Below are 15,262 nucleotides of genomic sequence, written 5' to 3' on the forward strand. Positions count from 1 at the left end.
GCCTGTGTCTGTGGAGTCCTGGGAGCCCTATTAAGCAAGACGAAAAACCCATGCGGTAATACAGATTTCGCCCTCGCTCTGCGCCTTTTCGTATTATGGAAGCCGTGGTGAGCGCTCACTCATATGGAATACCACGTTCCTGCATAATTTAGCATTGGGGGAGTGTCCATATGTTAATTATTTTCGCTTTGCGCTAATTTGCTATTAAGCCCCTTGACCTAAAAACACTCAGCGCATACCGATTCCGCCTGGGTCTGACCACGTCTTAAAAGCAAAAAGCACTGTTTCATTTTACACTTGAGCGGCTCTGGAGTGCTGCTGGAGTGTTGCCATGTCTGTTTATTATAAGCGGCTTCTTTTTCTGCAAAGATGCTTGTAAATATTGGTAGTTGTGGTTGCTTTTCTTGTTTCTAAAGTGCTTATTTGGGCTTTTCTCCTAATGTTGTTTAAACCAGTGATCCTCACACAGCGACATTCCCATGTCAAGGACCCCCAGATGAATGCATTTGCCCAACTAAGCCAGTGACCCCCATGACAGATTTGTGTTTTTAAATGTTTCAATAACATTTTTCAAAAATATTCCACAATTGTCACTTTTTTCAAAGATTACTTTTGAAAATAGCAGATCTACCAGCTCACAATGCATCACATTCATTCATTAAAACAATGAACTCTGACTGCAGGGGGATATATATTTATAATGATCATTCTAACAATGTGCAAGAAAATATGTAAAAAGAAGGAAGAACTTTATATTTGTGGACAATCAAAATATGCTGGAAATTTTAATGTGGTGTCATTAAAAGGAATCTTGATATGGCAGACTCACTATCTAGAAAATAAAAACATGGCACTTCATTTAAAATAGGTTGTAGACCCCTGTTATATGCGATTCTTTTGGGAGTATGTTTATAGACCTATTTACTTGTTTCTATGACACATGGCAACAGCGAGTTTTCTGGCTTTCTCGTTGAGATTATAAAGGGTCATATATCGCTCATTTCTCAACCTTTTTTAGAAATTAAAACATCTCCATACTCATTGGGAGGTTTGCTTTCATACGCTGTATCACACCCGACTCAATTCTTCTTCAATAATATGCTACGAGCGAAGACCATAACATTGGGGCCGCAGCAATACGCATGGCGCACGTATGGCATTTCAACTCATTCCTTCGTCGTGACTCGAATGAAATAAAATAAAATAAACGTTATTTTACTGGTGTTTTTCAATAGAAACAAATAAAGAGCGTGTGTGCAACAGTCAGTGCATATACGTGCATGCACTATAGGCTATATTTCCTCCTTGTCGGGATGGTGAGCTGAGCTCTTCACAGCCCGTTTGTCTTTCATATTATTCTTATAATATTTGATATTATAAACACTCATGGTTCTCTCATTTCTCAACCGTTTTTTAAAATGTAAAAATCCCCATATTCCTTAGGAATCTTGCTTTCATTCGCTGTATGGTACATGGTTCTATTTTTATCGAATTAAACAATATCAAACGAACTTGTATGTTCGGGGGTTAGACGATTCTGGGAACATTACGCATGGATTGCCAATTTGCCAGCCAATGCTGCGTATCTACTCGCAGTTCCATTCCGATCTGAAAGGTATAGGTAGGTGCCATTTCAAAGTCTTAGTTATTCATTTATGAATCAAATGAACTAGAATAAAGATTTTTACAGCTGTTTTTCATGCTTAGAACAGAAACAAATTAAGTGACGATGTGCGTATATCTCCCTCCCTTATGGCTGCGCCGCTGTAATGACTTTCCAATGAAAACTGCAAGTTACTTAACAAAATAGAGACATAGGCCTACAAGCTATGCACATCATGGCTGTGACAGCTTGTGGATCTGTTCTTTGGAGGCATAAAGGTGACAGCATGCAGTGCAATATGAATAATTAACCCAAATGTGACAAAGTCATGTCATGTCTATGGTGCCAGTCTGCAGAAATGTAATACCACTTGCCGAAAAGGGCGCATCATCAGCTGGTGTCGTAAAGAGAATAGTACGGACATGTTCATTGGGTAAGCCTCAAAACTCCCTTAAACACTCCCATGACTAATTCAAGGCCGTTTTGCTCACACCACGGGGTGTCGAAAGCGCTTCTTACCTGGCCCATACCCATAATTGTAATATGACATTGCACCCGCCCCCACGTCTTAAAAACTGTAAAATTATATGTAATTAGATTCCACTTGCTTAATAGGGCCCCTGGTGTCTCTAACCTGTGTCTGTCTGTGTCTGTGGAGTCCTGGTGTCTCTAACCTGTGTCTGTCTGTGTCTGTGGAGTCCTGGTGTCTCTAACCTGTGTCTGCCTGTGTCTGTGGAGTCCTGGTGTCTCTAACCTGTGTCTGTGGAGTCCTGGTGTCTCTAACGTTAACCTGTGTCTGCCTGTGTCTGTGGAGTCCTGGTGTCTCTAACCTGTGTCTGCCTGTGTCTGTGGAGTCCTGGTGTCTCTAACCTGTGTCTGTGGAGTCCTGGTGTCTCTAACGTTAACCTGTGTCTGCCTGTGTCTGTGGAGTCCTGGTGTCTCTAACCTGTGTCTGTCTGTGTCTTGTAACAGCCGTTGGCTGTATTACTTACAAACCATGTAGCCTTCAGTCTTTGCATTTTAGTTATTTTGTGTTTGATTAAGTTTGATCCTCAGTTATTTGTCACTTTAGTTTGTTCTTTGTTCACATATTGTCACAGAGCCTACGGAACGGTATGAAGCGACGGCGATGGAAAGTTCGGTCAATAAACCCCATTTGTTGCTGGGGTGATCATGAACTGAAAGAGCAAATGGAAATGGAATCGCGCACAAATAACTTCTTTGACTATACAATTATATAAACACAATGGACACAAGGAAGTGGCAGGCACTCGACTTCTGCTGATTATAGGAAAATTACAAAGAGATAGGAGAATAAGGAGAGATGAGATGTCTGTGCCTGCAGGCATCTCCATTGAGGCGCGTACGGCGTGCCTACCGAACTCATTTGGCACGGTTTACGGGTGCTTTTAAACTCCGCTAGGCGCAAATACCGCTGTCGGCAAAAAAGATAGCGGGTGACGCGGGACGAAAATACCATTAAGGGACAGAGAAAGCTCCTATATTCGTAATGTTCGGGCAGCGGCTGAATTGCGGGCCGCGCTGCGGGTAAAGGATGCGACAAAATTGGAGCCCCTGGTGTCTAACCTGTGTCTGTCTGTGTCTGTGGAGTCCTGGTGTCTCTAACCTGTGTCTGTGGAGCCCCTGGTGTCTAACCTGTGTCTGCCTGTGTCTATGGAGTCCTGGAGCCCTATTAAGCAAGACGAAAAACCCATGCGGTAATACAGATTTCGCCCTCGCTCTGCGCCTTTTCGTATTATGGAAGCCGTGGTGAGCGCTCACTCATATGGAATACCACGTTCCTGCATAATTTAGCATTGGGGGAGTGTCCATATGTTAATTATTTTCGCTTTGCGCTAATTTGCTATTAAGCCCCTTGACCTAAAAACACTCAGCGCATACCGATTCCGCCTGGGTCTGACCACGTCTTAAAAGCAAAAAGCACTGTTTCATTTTACACTTGAGCGGCTCTGGAGTGCTGCTGGAGTGTTGCCATGTCTGTTTATTATAAGCGGCTTCTTTTTCTGCAAAGATGCTTGTAAATATTGGTAGTTGTGGTTGCTTTTCTTGTTTCTAAAGTGCTTATTTGGGCTTTTCTCCTAATGTTGTTTAAACCAGTGATCCTCACACAGCGACATTCCCATGTCAAGGACCCCCAGATGAATGCATTTGCCCAACTAAGCCAGTGACCCCCATGACAGATTTGTGTTTTTAAATGTTTCAATAACATTTTTCAAAAATATTCCACAATTGTCACTTTTTTCAAAGATTACTTTTGAAAATAGCAGATCTACCAGCTCACAATGCATCACATTCATTCATTAAAACAATGAACTCTGACTGCAGGGGGATATATATTTATAATGATCATTCTAACAATGTGCAAGAAAATATGTAAAAAGAAGGAAGAACTTTATATTTGTGGACAATCAAAATATGCTGGAAATTTTAATGTGGTGTCATTAAAAGGAATCTTGATATGGCAGACTCACTATCTAGAAAATAAAAACATGGCACTTCATTTAAAATAGGTTGTAGACCCCTGTTATATGCGATTCTTTTGGGAGTATGTTTATAGACCTATTTACTTGTTTCTATGACACATGGCAACAGCGAGTTTTCTGGCTTTCTCGTTGAGATTATAAAGGGTCATATATCGCTCATTTCTCAACCTTTTTTAGAAATTAAAACATCTCCATACTCATTGGGAGGTTTGCTTTCATACGCTGTATCACACCCGACTCAATTCTTCTTCAATAATATGCTACGAGCGAAGACCATAACATTGGGGCCGCAGCAATACGCATGGCGCACGTATGGCATTTCAACTCATTCCTTCGTCGTGACTCGAATGAAATAAAATAAAATAAACGTTATTTTACTGGTGTTTTTCAATAGAAACAAATAAAGAGCGTGTGTGCAACAGTCAGTGCATATACGTGCATGCACTATAGGCTATATTTCCTCCTTGTCGGGATGGTGAGCTGAGCTCTTCACAGCCCGTTTGTCTTTCATATTATTCTTATAATATTTGATATTATAAACACTCATGGTTCTCTCATTTCTCAACCGTTTTTTAAAATGTAAAAATCCCCATATTCCTTAGGAATCTTGCTTTCATTCGCTGTATGGTACATGGTTCTATTTTTATCGAATTAAACAATATCAAACGAACTTGTATGTTCGGGGGTTAGACGATTCTGGGAACATTACGCATGGATTGCCAATTTGCCAGCCAATGCTGCGTATCTACTCGCAGTTCCATTCCGATCTGAAAGGTATAGGTAGGTGCCATTTCAAAGTCTTAGTTATTCATTTATGAATCAAATGAACTAGAATAAAGATTTTTACAGCTGTTTTTCATGCTTAGAACAGAAACAAATTAAGTGACGATGTGCGTATATCTCCCTCCCTTATGGCTGCGCCGCTGTAATGACTTTCCAATGAAAACTGCAAGTTACTTAACAAAATAGAGACATAGGCCTACAAGCTATGCACATCATGGCTGTGACAGCTTGTGGATCTGTTCTTTGGAGGCATAAAGGTGACAGCATGCAGTGCAATATGAATAATTAACCCAAATGTGACAAAGTCATGTCATGTCTATGGTGCCAGTCTGCAGAAATGTAATACCACTTGCCGAAAAGGGCGCATCATCAGCTGGTGTCGTAAAGAGAATAGTACGGACATGTTCATTGGGTAAGCCTCAAAACTCCCTTAAACACTCCCATGACTAATTCAAGGCCGTTTTGCTCACACCACGGGGTGTCGAAAGCGCTTCTTACCTGGCCCATAATTGTAATATGACATTGCACCCGCCCCCACGTCTTAAAAACTGTAAAATTATATGTAATTAGATTCCACTTGCTTAATAGGGCCCCTGGTGTCTAACCTGTGTCTGTCTGTGTCTGTGGAGTCCTGGCTGCTGTGCTGGAGGTGTTGGATGGTGTCCTGAAGGCCTCGGATCTTGGCCTTCTTCTCGTTGAGGACCATGACGAAGCGAGAGTACAGCTCTCTCTCCATCGACTCCTTCTCCTCCACACGCTGCTGCAGCCTGCACACACACACACACACACACACACACACACACACACACACACACACACACACACACGCGTGCGCACGCAGACAGACACACACACAGTCACACGCGCACACAGTCACACAAACAGACAGACACGCAGTGTCGTCAGTGAAAAAAAGCAGTCGACAAACATTTTCAGCATAGTTTGTTTCGGCAAATTTCGAAATTAACACTGACAAACGCACGCACAAATAAACTATCTACAAATTGTAGATGGGTAGTATCTGCTGTTTTTGGCGCACACGATGAAAAATACCGTCAGTGAAAACAGGGAGTCGACAAACATTTTCGGCATAGTTTGTTTAGGCCTGAGAGATGATGATGATGATGAAGGACCACGCCTCTGTCCAGACATGAGCACTCTTCCTCTGTGCCCAGTGGCAGCTCTCCAGTCATTAGAACACACGTCCTATGTGAGGTCAAGTCCAGTCTGACACTTTAATAGGCAGTGCTGGACAGTAAATTACACTCACATGTAAACTTAATGTAATTAGGGTTTATTTTTGTGTACTTTACTTGGGTATTTATTTTGTAGTTATTTTTCTTTTAATTATTATTATTATTATTATTATTATTATTATTATTATTATATTACTTTTGACTCAACCAAATTTGTAGGAAGGGGAAAAGTACATGATGAATTAGCCACGTAGAAGCCCCATTTCAAATATGGTGAAAATAGCTGATTTACAAGCTCAAGTGGTGACACGTTGCTTTCCCAGGACATCCTACCCGGAAGAGTGGGAAAAAAATCATTATATTGCAGCTTTAAGTCCTACTGTATACTAGTCCGACAGTCGGGGGTTGTGGAGTGGGAAATTTGGTATATAGTCTTTTGTTATTGGCCTAAAATATAAACAATCTATATACATTCATGAATCCCCTTGCTGTCGGTATTGAGCAATTTGTTTTATAGTCTCTGTGGTGCTGAAAGACGGGATATAATTATGGATAATCTGACTGATTATCAATTATTAGAAGGTGAGCCTGCCAGCTGACGTTAGCTACTCACAATGGTCATGGTCTCCTCAACTCCGTCCAGAATAAAACATTCAGAGGGTGAGTGAGGCTGATTGTATCCCAGATGTCTTTCTGATGGATTTTTTATTGGCTGTACAGTGTTTCTATCGTTCATAAAATCGTACTCAAAGTGATCTAAATGATATCGTCCAAGACTACGGCTGTCATTACACTTCGATTAGGAACATTATTCAAACGGCATATTTATAACGTGGTTCCAAGAGTTTAAAATTAAACTGGGCTGCATAATATCAAGTGAAATCAACATCGATATGTGTTTTTAAGGGGTAAAGCCCAAAGGGCCTATGGTCCTATTGTATTTGTCTGTTTTTTTCTTCTACTCCTACTTCTTCTGCCAAAAATTGCAGTTCTGGCTGAACCGTGGAGTAGTTTTTTGCAAAACTTGGCAATATGGTAGAGGGCTATGCCAAACGGTGAGGACGCGAAGCCCACGGCCATTGGCCAAAGGGTGGCACTATAGCACTCAATTGAAAATGCAAACTTTGAACAGGCATAACTCATGAACCGTTTGAACGTCAGCAATAAAACTTCAATACACATAATTATGCATCTCCTCATGCCAAAGAACTTTCATGTTCTGACTTTTGACCTCTGACCTTTAGATCACCCACAGTTTTATGAAAATTATTCTTTCTGCCTCTAATACATACATACATGCAGACATTGCAGAGTCACATGTTTATGAAACTTTACTTGTATCCCTCCCTCCCCTTGTCTCCTTTCCTCCCCTTGTATCCTTCCCTCCGCTTGTCTCCTTCCCTCCCCTTGTCTCCTCGTCTCCCCTTGCCTCCTTCCTTCCCTCCCCTTGTCTCCTTGTATCCTTCCTTGTCTCCCCTTGTCTCCTTCCCTCCCCTTGTATCCTTCCCTCCCCTTTTCTCCTTCCTTCCCTCCCCTTGTCTCCTTCCCTTCCCTCCCTTGTCTCCTTCCCTCCCCTTGTCTCATTCCCTCCCCTTGTATCCTTCCCTCCCCTTTTCTCCTTCCTTCCCTCCCCTTGTCTCCTTCCCTTCCCTCCCTTGTCTCCTTCCCTCCCCTTGTCTCATTCCTTGTCTCCCCTTGTCTCCTTCCCTCCCCTCCCTTGTCTCCATCCCTCCCCTCCCTTGTCTCCTTCCCTCCCCTTGTCTCATTCCTTCCCTCCCCTTGTCTCCTTCCCTCCCCTTGTCTCATTCCTTGTCTCCCCTTGTCTCCTTCCCTCCCCTCCCTTGTCTCCTTCCCTCCCCTTGTCTCATTCCTTCCCTCCCCTTGTCTCCTTCCCTCCCCTTGTCTCATTCCTTCCCTCCCCTTGTCTCCTTCCCTTGTCTCCTTCCCTCCCCTTGTCTCCTTCCCTCCCCTTGTCTCCTTCCTTCCCTCCCCTTCCCTCCTTCCCTCCCCTTGTCTCCTTCCCTCCCCTCCCTTGTCTCCTTCCTCCCCTTGTCTCCTTCCCTCCCCTCCCTTGTCTCCTTCCTCCCCTTGTCTCCTTCCTTCCATCCCCTTGTCTCCTCCCTCCCTCCCTCCCAACACTTGTCTCCCTCCCTCCCTGTCTCCCTCCCTCCCTGTCTCCCTCCCAACACATGTCTCCCTCCCTGTCTCCCTCCCTCCCTCCCAACACATGTCTCCCTCCCTCCCTCCTTCATACCTGTCTAACTACTTCTCCAAAGTGAGCGACCATGATCTGGTACCACCCAAATATATATAGAACAAACATTTTCAAAGGGAAACAAGAACAAGAAGCTTGTTTTGGTGAACAAGCGGTCAAGCGGTCTTACTCTCGGACAATGCGCTGGTGCTCTCGTTGCAGGCGGTCGTTCTCCTCTCGCAGCTTGTCGTTCTCTGACTCCAGGTCGGTGTTGCGCCGCAGCGACTGGCCAATCATCTGTCGGCTCACCTCGGCGGGGTCCGGGACCGCCTGCAGCTCCACTGACCCCAGATCCACCTGAAAGACCAGACGTTTTGACATTGATTCCGATTTCTAAAAAACGTATGTTGCTATATTATGTTGCTCAAACTTCTTCATGTCAAGGACCTCCACCAACAGTGTTGGTTTTGTCGACTTCTATGGCAAAAAATGATGGTCGAATACCTTAATTCACTGACAAAATAGATTTATATGACTAGAACGAAATGGAATTTTATTCAAAAGACTATGAACTAAACCAAAATTTGCTGTCAAAATCAGTGATAAACAGTAGTACAGGACAGGTATAGTATGGTCAAAGGATGACACAAAAAGACGCAGGGGGCTTGTTTCCATTGTGGTCCGTTGTACTCAATCCATCAGTATAATGTAATGCACTACTACACCACGAATACGATACCAAACATATTGCAATAAAGCTCAGTAGAATCATAAGGTGTATTTACAGAGAAAGGAGGGGGCGGGGGTCATGGGATTTTACTTTAAGGTGTTCACTATGGGTCCACTTGTATTTTGAGGACAGGAATTATTTTAGGTTCGTTTTGAGTTCGGGTATAGGGAGTCAAAAACATTTATGACTTTGAGATACCGGTAAGATATTCAGCCGCGAGAGGCAGGCAGCACAGCAGTTAAGTAGGACAACATAAATAATAAGAAATGTACACAGTAACCGCATGTTAGGCAGTGTCCTGATGAGTACATGAAGGTAAATATAGTTAGTATTATAGTTTTGCATATTTAATTAATTCTAAAAAAATATATGTAAAATAGTACAAGCTCACAACATGCCACAATGCCACACAAGTCATGTTTTTCATAACAATGTCTTCTGATTATGTGTTGCTATGGGAAACACATGCCTATAGGTCTCTCATATAGGGAGGGGTGTACATGGTGATCCACTGAAACCAGAAGGTAGTGACTAAGGTGGGTTGGGGTCATGGATCAACTGTAATAAAGCTGCCACCTTCAAAAGCAAACCATAAAATGGTCCGTGGTTTTTCGGTCCTGCTCTTAAACTGTCCTGACAAGCTGTCCTGACCTACTAGAATCCATGTTTTAGTTACCGTAACTGAAATAACTGTTAAAAGGAGAAGGGTGACGAGGCTGGCTGGCAGGCCACTGCATGTGTCAGGCACCCGGAACTAGTGCTCCAGGATTCATCGATAAAATATTGAGATCTAGATTCAGACACCTACAGTATGAGATCTTATTTGTAAACTTATGTTTTTGCTACAAGGGAGAGACTAACGCCAGGGCTCCACCGGACGCCTTGCGTCTCCGTCGCGTGCGTCAAAAAACGCACCGGTTCAATTTTAATGCACGCGTTAATGTCACGCAACGCGGGCAGTGGAGCCACCCACCCTTCATTGATTAAAAAGGGAACATTCCCTGACGGTGACGGAGACGCGACGCTGACGCGCCCTGTGGAGCCCCGGCGTAAGAGGTTTAAGTCAAGCACTTTGACGTTGTCTGTTTAAAGCCACAGTAGTTGACTCCAGGTGACACATTTTGAATGTAGTAATATTCAGCACCTACAGACTAAAGACAATACATATTTTTGATGGAAACCATGAGAATTGTGTGAGAATCGTGATCTCAATTCTTGTGGTTGGAAAATCTAAATTCACATTTGACCAAGAATCGTGCAGCACTAACTGGTGGCGAGCAAAACTGCCATTGTGGGAGCCAGACAGACAGACAGACAGACAGACAGACAGACAGACAGACAGACAGACAGACAGACAGACAGACAGACAGACAGACAGACAGACAGACAGACAGACAGACAGACAGACAGACAGACAGACAGACAGACAGACAGACAGACAGACAGACAGACAGACAGACAGACAGACAGACAGACAGACAGACAGACAGACAGACAGACAGACCAGGGTGCAGAGGCGTCAGCTCTGATACAGGACAGGAAGTGAGGGGGCGACAGTTACCGTGCAGACAGAGATAAAACATGAGTCTTCCCATATACGGTGGGCACGCTAGGGCACTGGTTCTCAAAGTGGGGTCCGGGGACCGCCAGGGGTCCTTGGAGGGGGTACCAAGTGGTCCCCAGCGAAAGTAGTAAATACACTAATTTTAACCACTTTTAACCATATTATACTTTGGCTAATTATTTAAACATCCACTAAAATAAAAACTGTCTGGGGGTGAACACAAAAGCCTGGGCAGATGTCTGAAATAACCCCAGATGTGTTTTAAAGTGAAATACCCCTTGAAAACCTGGAACTTTGATGAAAGTGGTCCTGCAGTAAAGTCATAGCCGAGCAGGTTCATGTTGCGGCGGCGCGCGCACGTGTGCGTGCGTGCGTGTGTGTCTTCCACTGTGGTCTGGCGAGCGTTCCACGTTGGCTCGCAGGAACACTGCAGTTTGCCAGACGCACAGAACATGCAACAACCGCACGGCCCGAACATGCTGATACTGATTTGTATTCATTTTGCCTTTGTCCATTCTTGTTTCTCAGTTGTTGTTTTTCTTCTTCTTCTTCCGGTGGCTGTCTGTCTCTCGTGTTTGACTGTTTGTGGCTTTGCTGCTCATCAGAGAACAAAAACACCATTGATTGTTAATCGTCACAACTAATAACTTAATCTGGAAACCGGAAAAACGGTTGAAACCTCATCTAGGCTATTCAGAACTGTTGTTAATTTTCAGGATTCACATGACAAAAAAAACCCCGCAAAAAGTTACAATATGGAGAGAAGAGGTTTCTGCCCGCCAGCAACAACAATGCCTGGACGTCCATCTCTGCATCCGCAACACCACATCATTAGGGTGGTCAAATATGCAGCCCCTCAAAACCTGGACCCTTAAATCAATCACGCTCGCCATGTAGTATGTACGCGTCCGGCCATTTGTGCACGTTCATACGTATGCGTACATGTATACGCACCATAGGTGTCGCATACGGGCGGCGACTGACTGTCAAACATCAGCCTCAGAGTTGAACAGACTCTAATATGCCATTTTGAAAAGAACTCCCTACTTCCTTCACATGTGTTACTACTAGATGATATACTAATAAAGGCTCTGTTCCATTCTGGTCAAACCAACGGATTTGAGTGAAAATCAACTGATAATTCAGACTACATGCAGTAGGTCGATAAGATCGGCTTGATAACCTACTGGGAATTATCGGTTGATACCATTCGAAGCGGGTGGTCAAACACAGTCAGAGTACTGATAGTGTGCACATTGGCTGCACTGGAAACACTCTGCTACACCAGTGGGTCTCAAAATGTCCTTGAGTGGGTTCCAAAATGGCTCCGTATGGGTCCATTTGGTTACATGTATACACTCAGTTATGTGGATCCTAGAAATGTAAACGTTTGAGAACCACTGTACACTGAATGGAACGGTAACACCTGTGAAGGAAGTAGGGAAGGGGCCCGGAAGTAGGAAGAGATATTCTGTGTGGATAAAGCCCATTCAGACACGCGATGCATTTTGTTTTCTGATTGGTTTAGGTGAGCAAAGCATGTTTACATGAACTGAAAACAACTGTTATTATTTGAAAACTGGTGAAAAGAACCGGGACAACTTCGTAGTGAATGTTGAAAAGCGCGAATCATATTGGTGTTTTAGAGATACGTGTCGGGACTCGAGACACCCAGCTTGAAACCGGGAAAAACCCAGGCCAAACTGGGATCGTTAAATCACAGTTATTTTGGAGCATGTAAATATTTCATTAGAAACATAAAGCATAGGATGAGTGAGAACATTTGACATGAGCTGGACTTGGAAGCATGTGGTTCATCTAGTTCAGTGATTTTCTACCTTTTTGAGTAGTGCAGCCACTCCAAGGAACAGCAATGTCCGTCCCTCCCTATGTCCGTATATGCCCCTATGTTTAGGGTACCAACAGGGGCAAAAGTGGCGCTGTTGTGCTAGAAACAGAGAGAGATAGTGTTGCACTGTTGCCTGCTAATTCACCCTTTGTCAAGTCCCGCCCGTGGTTGTGCCCCTCTTCGCACCCATTGGTTGCCGTTTCGTGGTTGGACAAAAATCCTCTCTCTCTCCATCCACTACCATTGAAATAAGTGTGTTGTCTGCGAATTCTCCCACACACACTCTGTAATTTCTCGACCGCTTCGGACGCGGAGGGGCTCGCCGGAACCGGGACGGCACCCGGCCTGGGCACGTTCCTGTTGGTCTGGAAGTTTCAGGGACCCCCCCGGGGACCCCCACACGTAGTTGCACCACTCAGTTCACACTGGTGTGGTTTTTTTCATATCAAGGCCTATTATTTATTCATCATTTAAGCCACGGACCACCATTTGATGAGATTTAGCCTCACAGACCCAATATTTTGTTGTATTTGGATAAGATTTTGTTAATTGTTTTTTGCTGTATTTTGTGTGGTACCATGGGAGAGATATCGTTGATCAAAATCATTATTTGATGAGCTCTAATTGTGTAGACTTCTTGTAAATTAAGTAATGCAGATGTTTAACAATATTTAAACTCTTGAGAGCGTAAAATGGTTTCATTTTACGCTCTCAAGAGTTAAATGATCTATAAGGGTGCATTTGGTTACCAACTCTCCATCATTCAGCTGGTCACCCACCACCTGGAACGCCCACCTCAAGCACCACTGGTGGTCCCCGGACCACTGGTTGAATACCACTGATCTGGTTTGATTAATCGCTCTGAGAAGACAATAGATCTGTCTGCAGTTTCCTTAACACATTTTGGGCGGGAACCCCTTTTGGTGTTTTAAGCTTTACGTTATGCTTTAGCTATTGAAAAATAGCAGATCTACAAGCTCATAGCGCGGCACCGAGTGCCGCTCTACGAGCTTGTAGGTCTGCTATTTTTGAAAAATCTTGAAAATGTGGCTCAAATCTGTATATTCTTTCAGAGCGAACGTTTTTAACTCAAATCCTTTCTCCTGAGAGGTTCCTGGAACAACATATTTTCAGATGGGGGTCGGTGGCCAATTACAAAACATTTTTGGGGTCCTTGACATGAAATATTGAGCACCATTGATACAGAAACATGAGGTATTTCAGAAAACTGTCATTATTTAGAAGACTTTTTTTTTTTTTTTTACGTCAGGCCGAAATGGGTTAACATCGGTGTTGTCCACTATCGTTTGGGCCAGGCTGGCGGCCCTCTGCGTACCGCTGCCACGCTGAACCCATCCACCCCTCTGCCCATGCCACCTAGAAATTTGTGCCAACAATGACGTGTCCGCGATAGCATTGTTTGTCTTTCATTTTGAGCCTCGGGACGAGAATGATTCCTCTTATTGGGAGAAAAACTCTTGTTTCCTTCCTATTGTTTTCTCAAGCCGCTCTTCCATCGTTTTTCTCACACGGGAGGTCTTGTATAAGTGCTGGCGCGGCACCAACATGCTCGGTATCATCACTGAACACATACCACGGAGTCCAGTGAGCCGAGCGGACGCCTCTAGATTAGCGGAGGACTCGGCACACAGCCCTGGGGGGCTCTGGGGTTTAGGCTGAGGGTGGTAGATATGTGATTGCCCACCCTGACCACTTGGGGACTGACTGGCAGTTATAGGAAAGCCAGTACCCAGTCACGCACTGTAGTATAGTGCTGGGCAATTAACCCGAAAATATATCGAAACTGAACCATTTACCGAATTAATCTTAGAGTTTAAAAAATATAGATTAATCAAGATGCAGATTATTGACATGTACTTTAATGTCTTGTATATAAATGTATTGAAAATAAAAACATTAAAATTGTTTTTTTTTAATGGGGCTGCTAACCACTTCATTACGTGACTTTCTGTGTTTGTCTGTCTGTCTGAGCATGGAAGTACCATCGCAATACCGCTGGATGGCACTGTTGAGCAGCGTCATGCACACGCACACGTGCCAGTGAGGGCTTGTACAGTACAGTACAGTACAGTACAGTACAGTACAGTACAGTACAGTACAGTACAGTACAGTACAGTACAGTACAGTACAGTACAGTACAGTACCACCCAGTTCAATACGCTGTATTATAGTGAGGCCTATAATGCAGTAGCAAACTCAATAGGGTGTAAACTCCCAGGACTTGTTCTCTATATCCCCAGACACACTACCATGAGATGAAGTTGGGGAAACCCGGACTTGATTTGGCTCATTCATTCTCTACTACTCTGTTTGCATGACAAAGTTGATGTGAGTGGTCTCTATGCAAAGTGGCTGGCTGTCTTCTATTGTTATGCAGCCTACGCAGCCAATATGGTGGCAGCAGTCCACGTCTTTCAGACTGCAGTGGTGCCGTTGCTGCGTTCAGTATGAAAGGGTCATTCACGCGCAGTCAAAGGGACAGAGCAGCGAATACACACGCGCTGCGTGTAGGCTACTCTAACGGAGGCGGCCAGACTGAGAAGTGCAAGGGACAAAATATCACAGGGAAACCCCGTTTCCGACGCTAGTGGGCGAAGGGGAAAACAGTGAGAAAGCTGAAGGCTCTCATAGGCCAAACCCCACCCCTTCCATGAAGCGATATTGAGCACGAGGGGAAGCGACAGATTAATCCTCCCTCGGTGGAGTTGCTATAGACTCAGTAGGTCATTTTGTGCCAGTAGCCATGGGGATATGCAACGAGGAACATGGTGGTCGCTCTTCTCGGTCGATAGACTAATGTGTCTGGGGTACAACACCT

The 15,262-nt window shown here is 44.1% G+C and overlaps 1 protein-coding gene across 2 annotated transcripts in view; it reads right to left on the reverse strand.

The window, feature by feature from the left end:
* The window catches only part of LOC306933815 (DNA repair protein XRCC4-like), an 88,324-nt gene that overhangs the window by 35,140 nt on the left and 37,922 nt on the right, over positions 1-15,262 (reverse strand). For both annotated transcript variants that reach the window (XM_079516139.1, XM_079516140.1), the window contains exons 5-6: positions 8,471-8,637; positions 5,496-5,657 (exon numbers count right to left, since the gene is read on the reverse strand). In XM_079516139.1, coding sequence (XP_079372265.1) covers positions 5,496-5,657; positions 8,471-8,637 — 329 coding nt within the window. The remainder of the gene's footprint in view (positions 1-5,495; positions 5,658-8,470; positions 8,638-15,262) is intronic.

Source organism: Electrona antarctica (assembly GCF_951216825.1).
Source record: "Electrona antarctica genome assembly, chromosome: 12".
In the NCBI taxonomy this organism is placed as follows: Eukaryota; Metazoa; Chordata; class Actinopteri; order Myctophiformes; family Myctophidae; genus Electrona; species Electrona antarctica.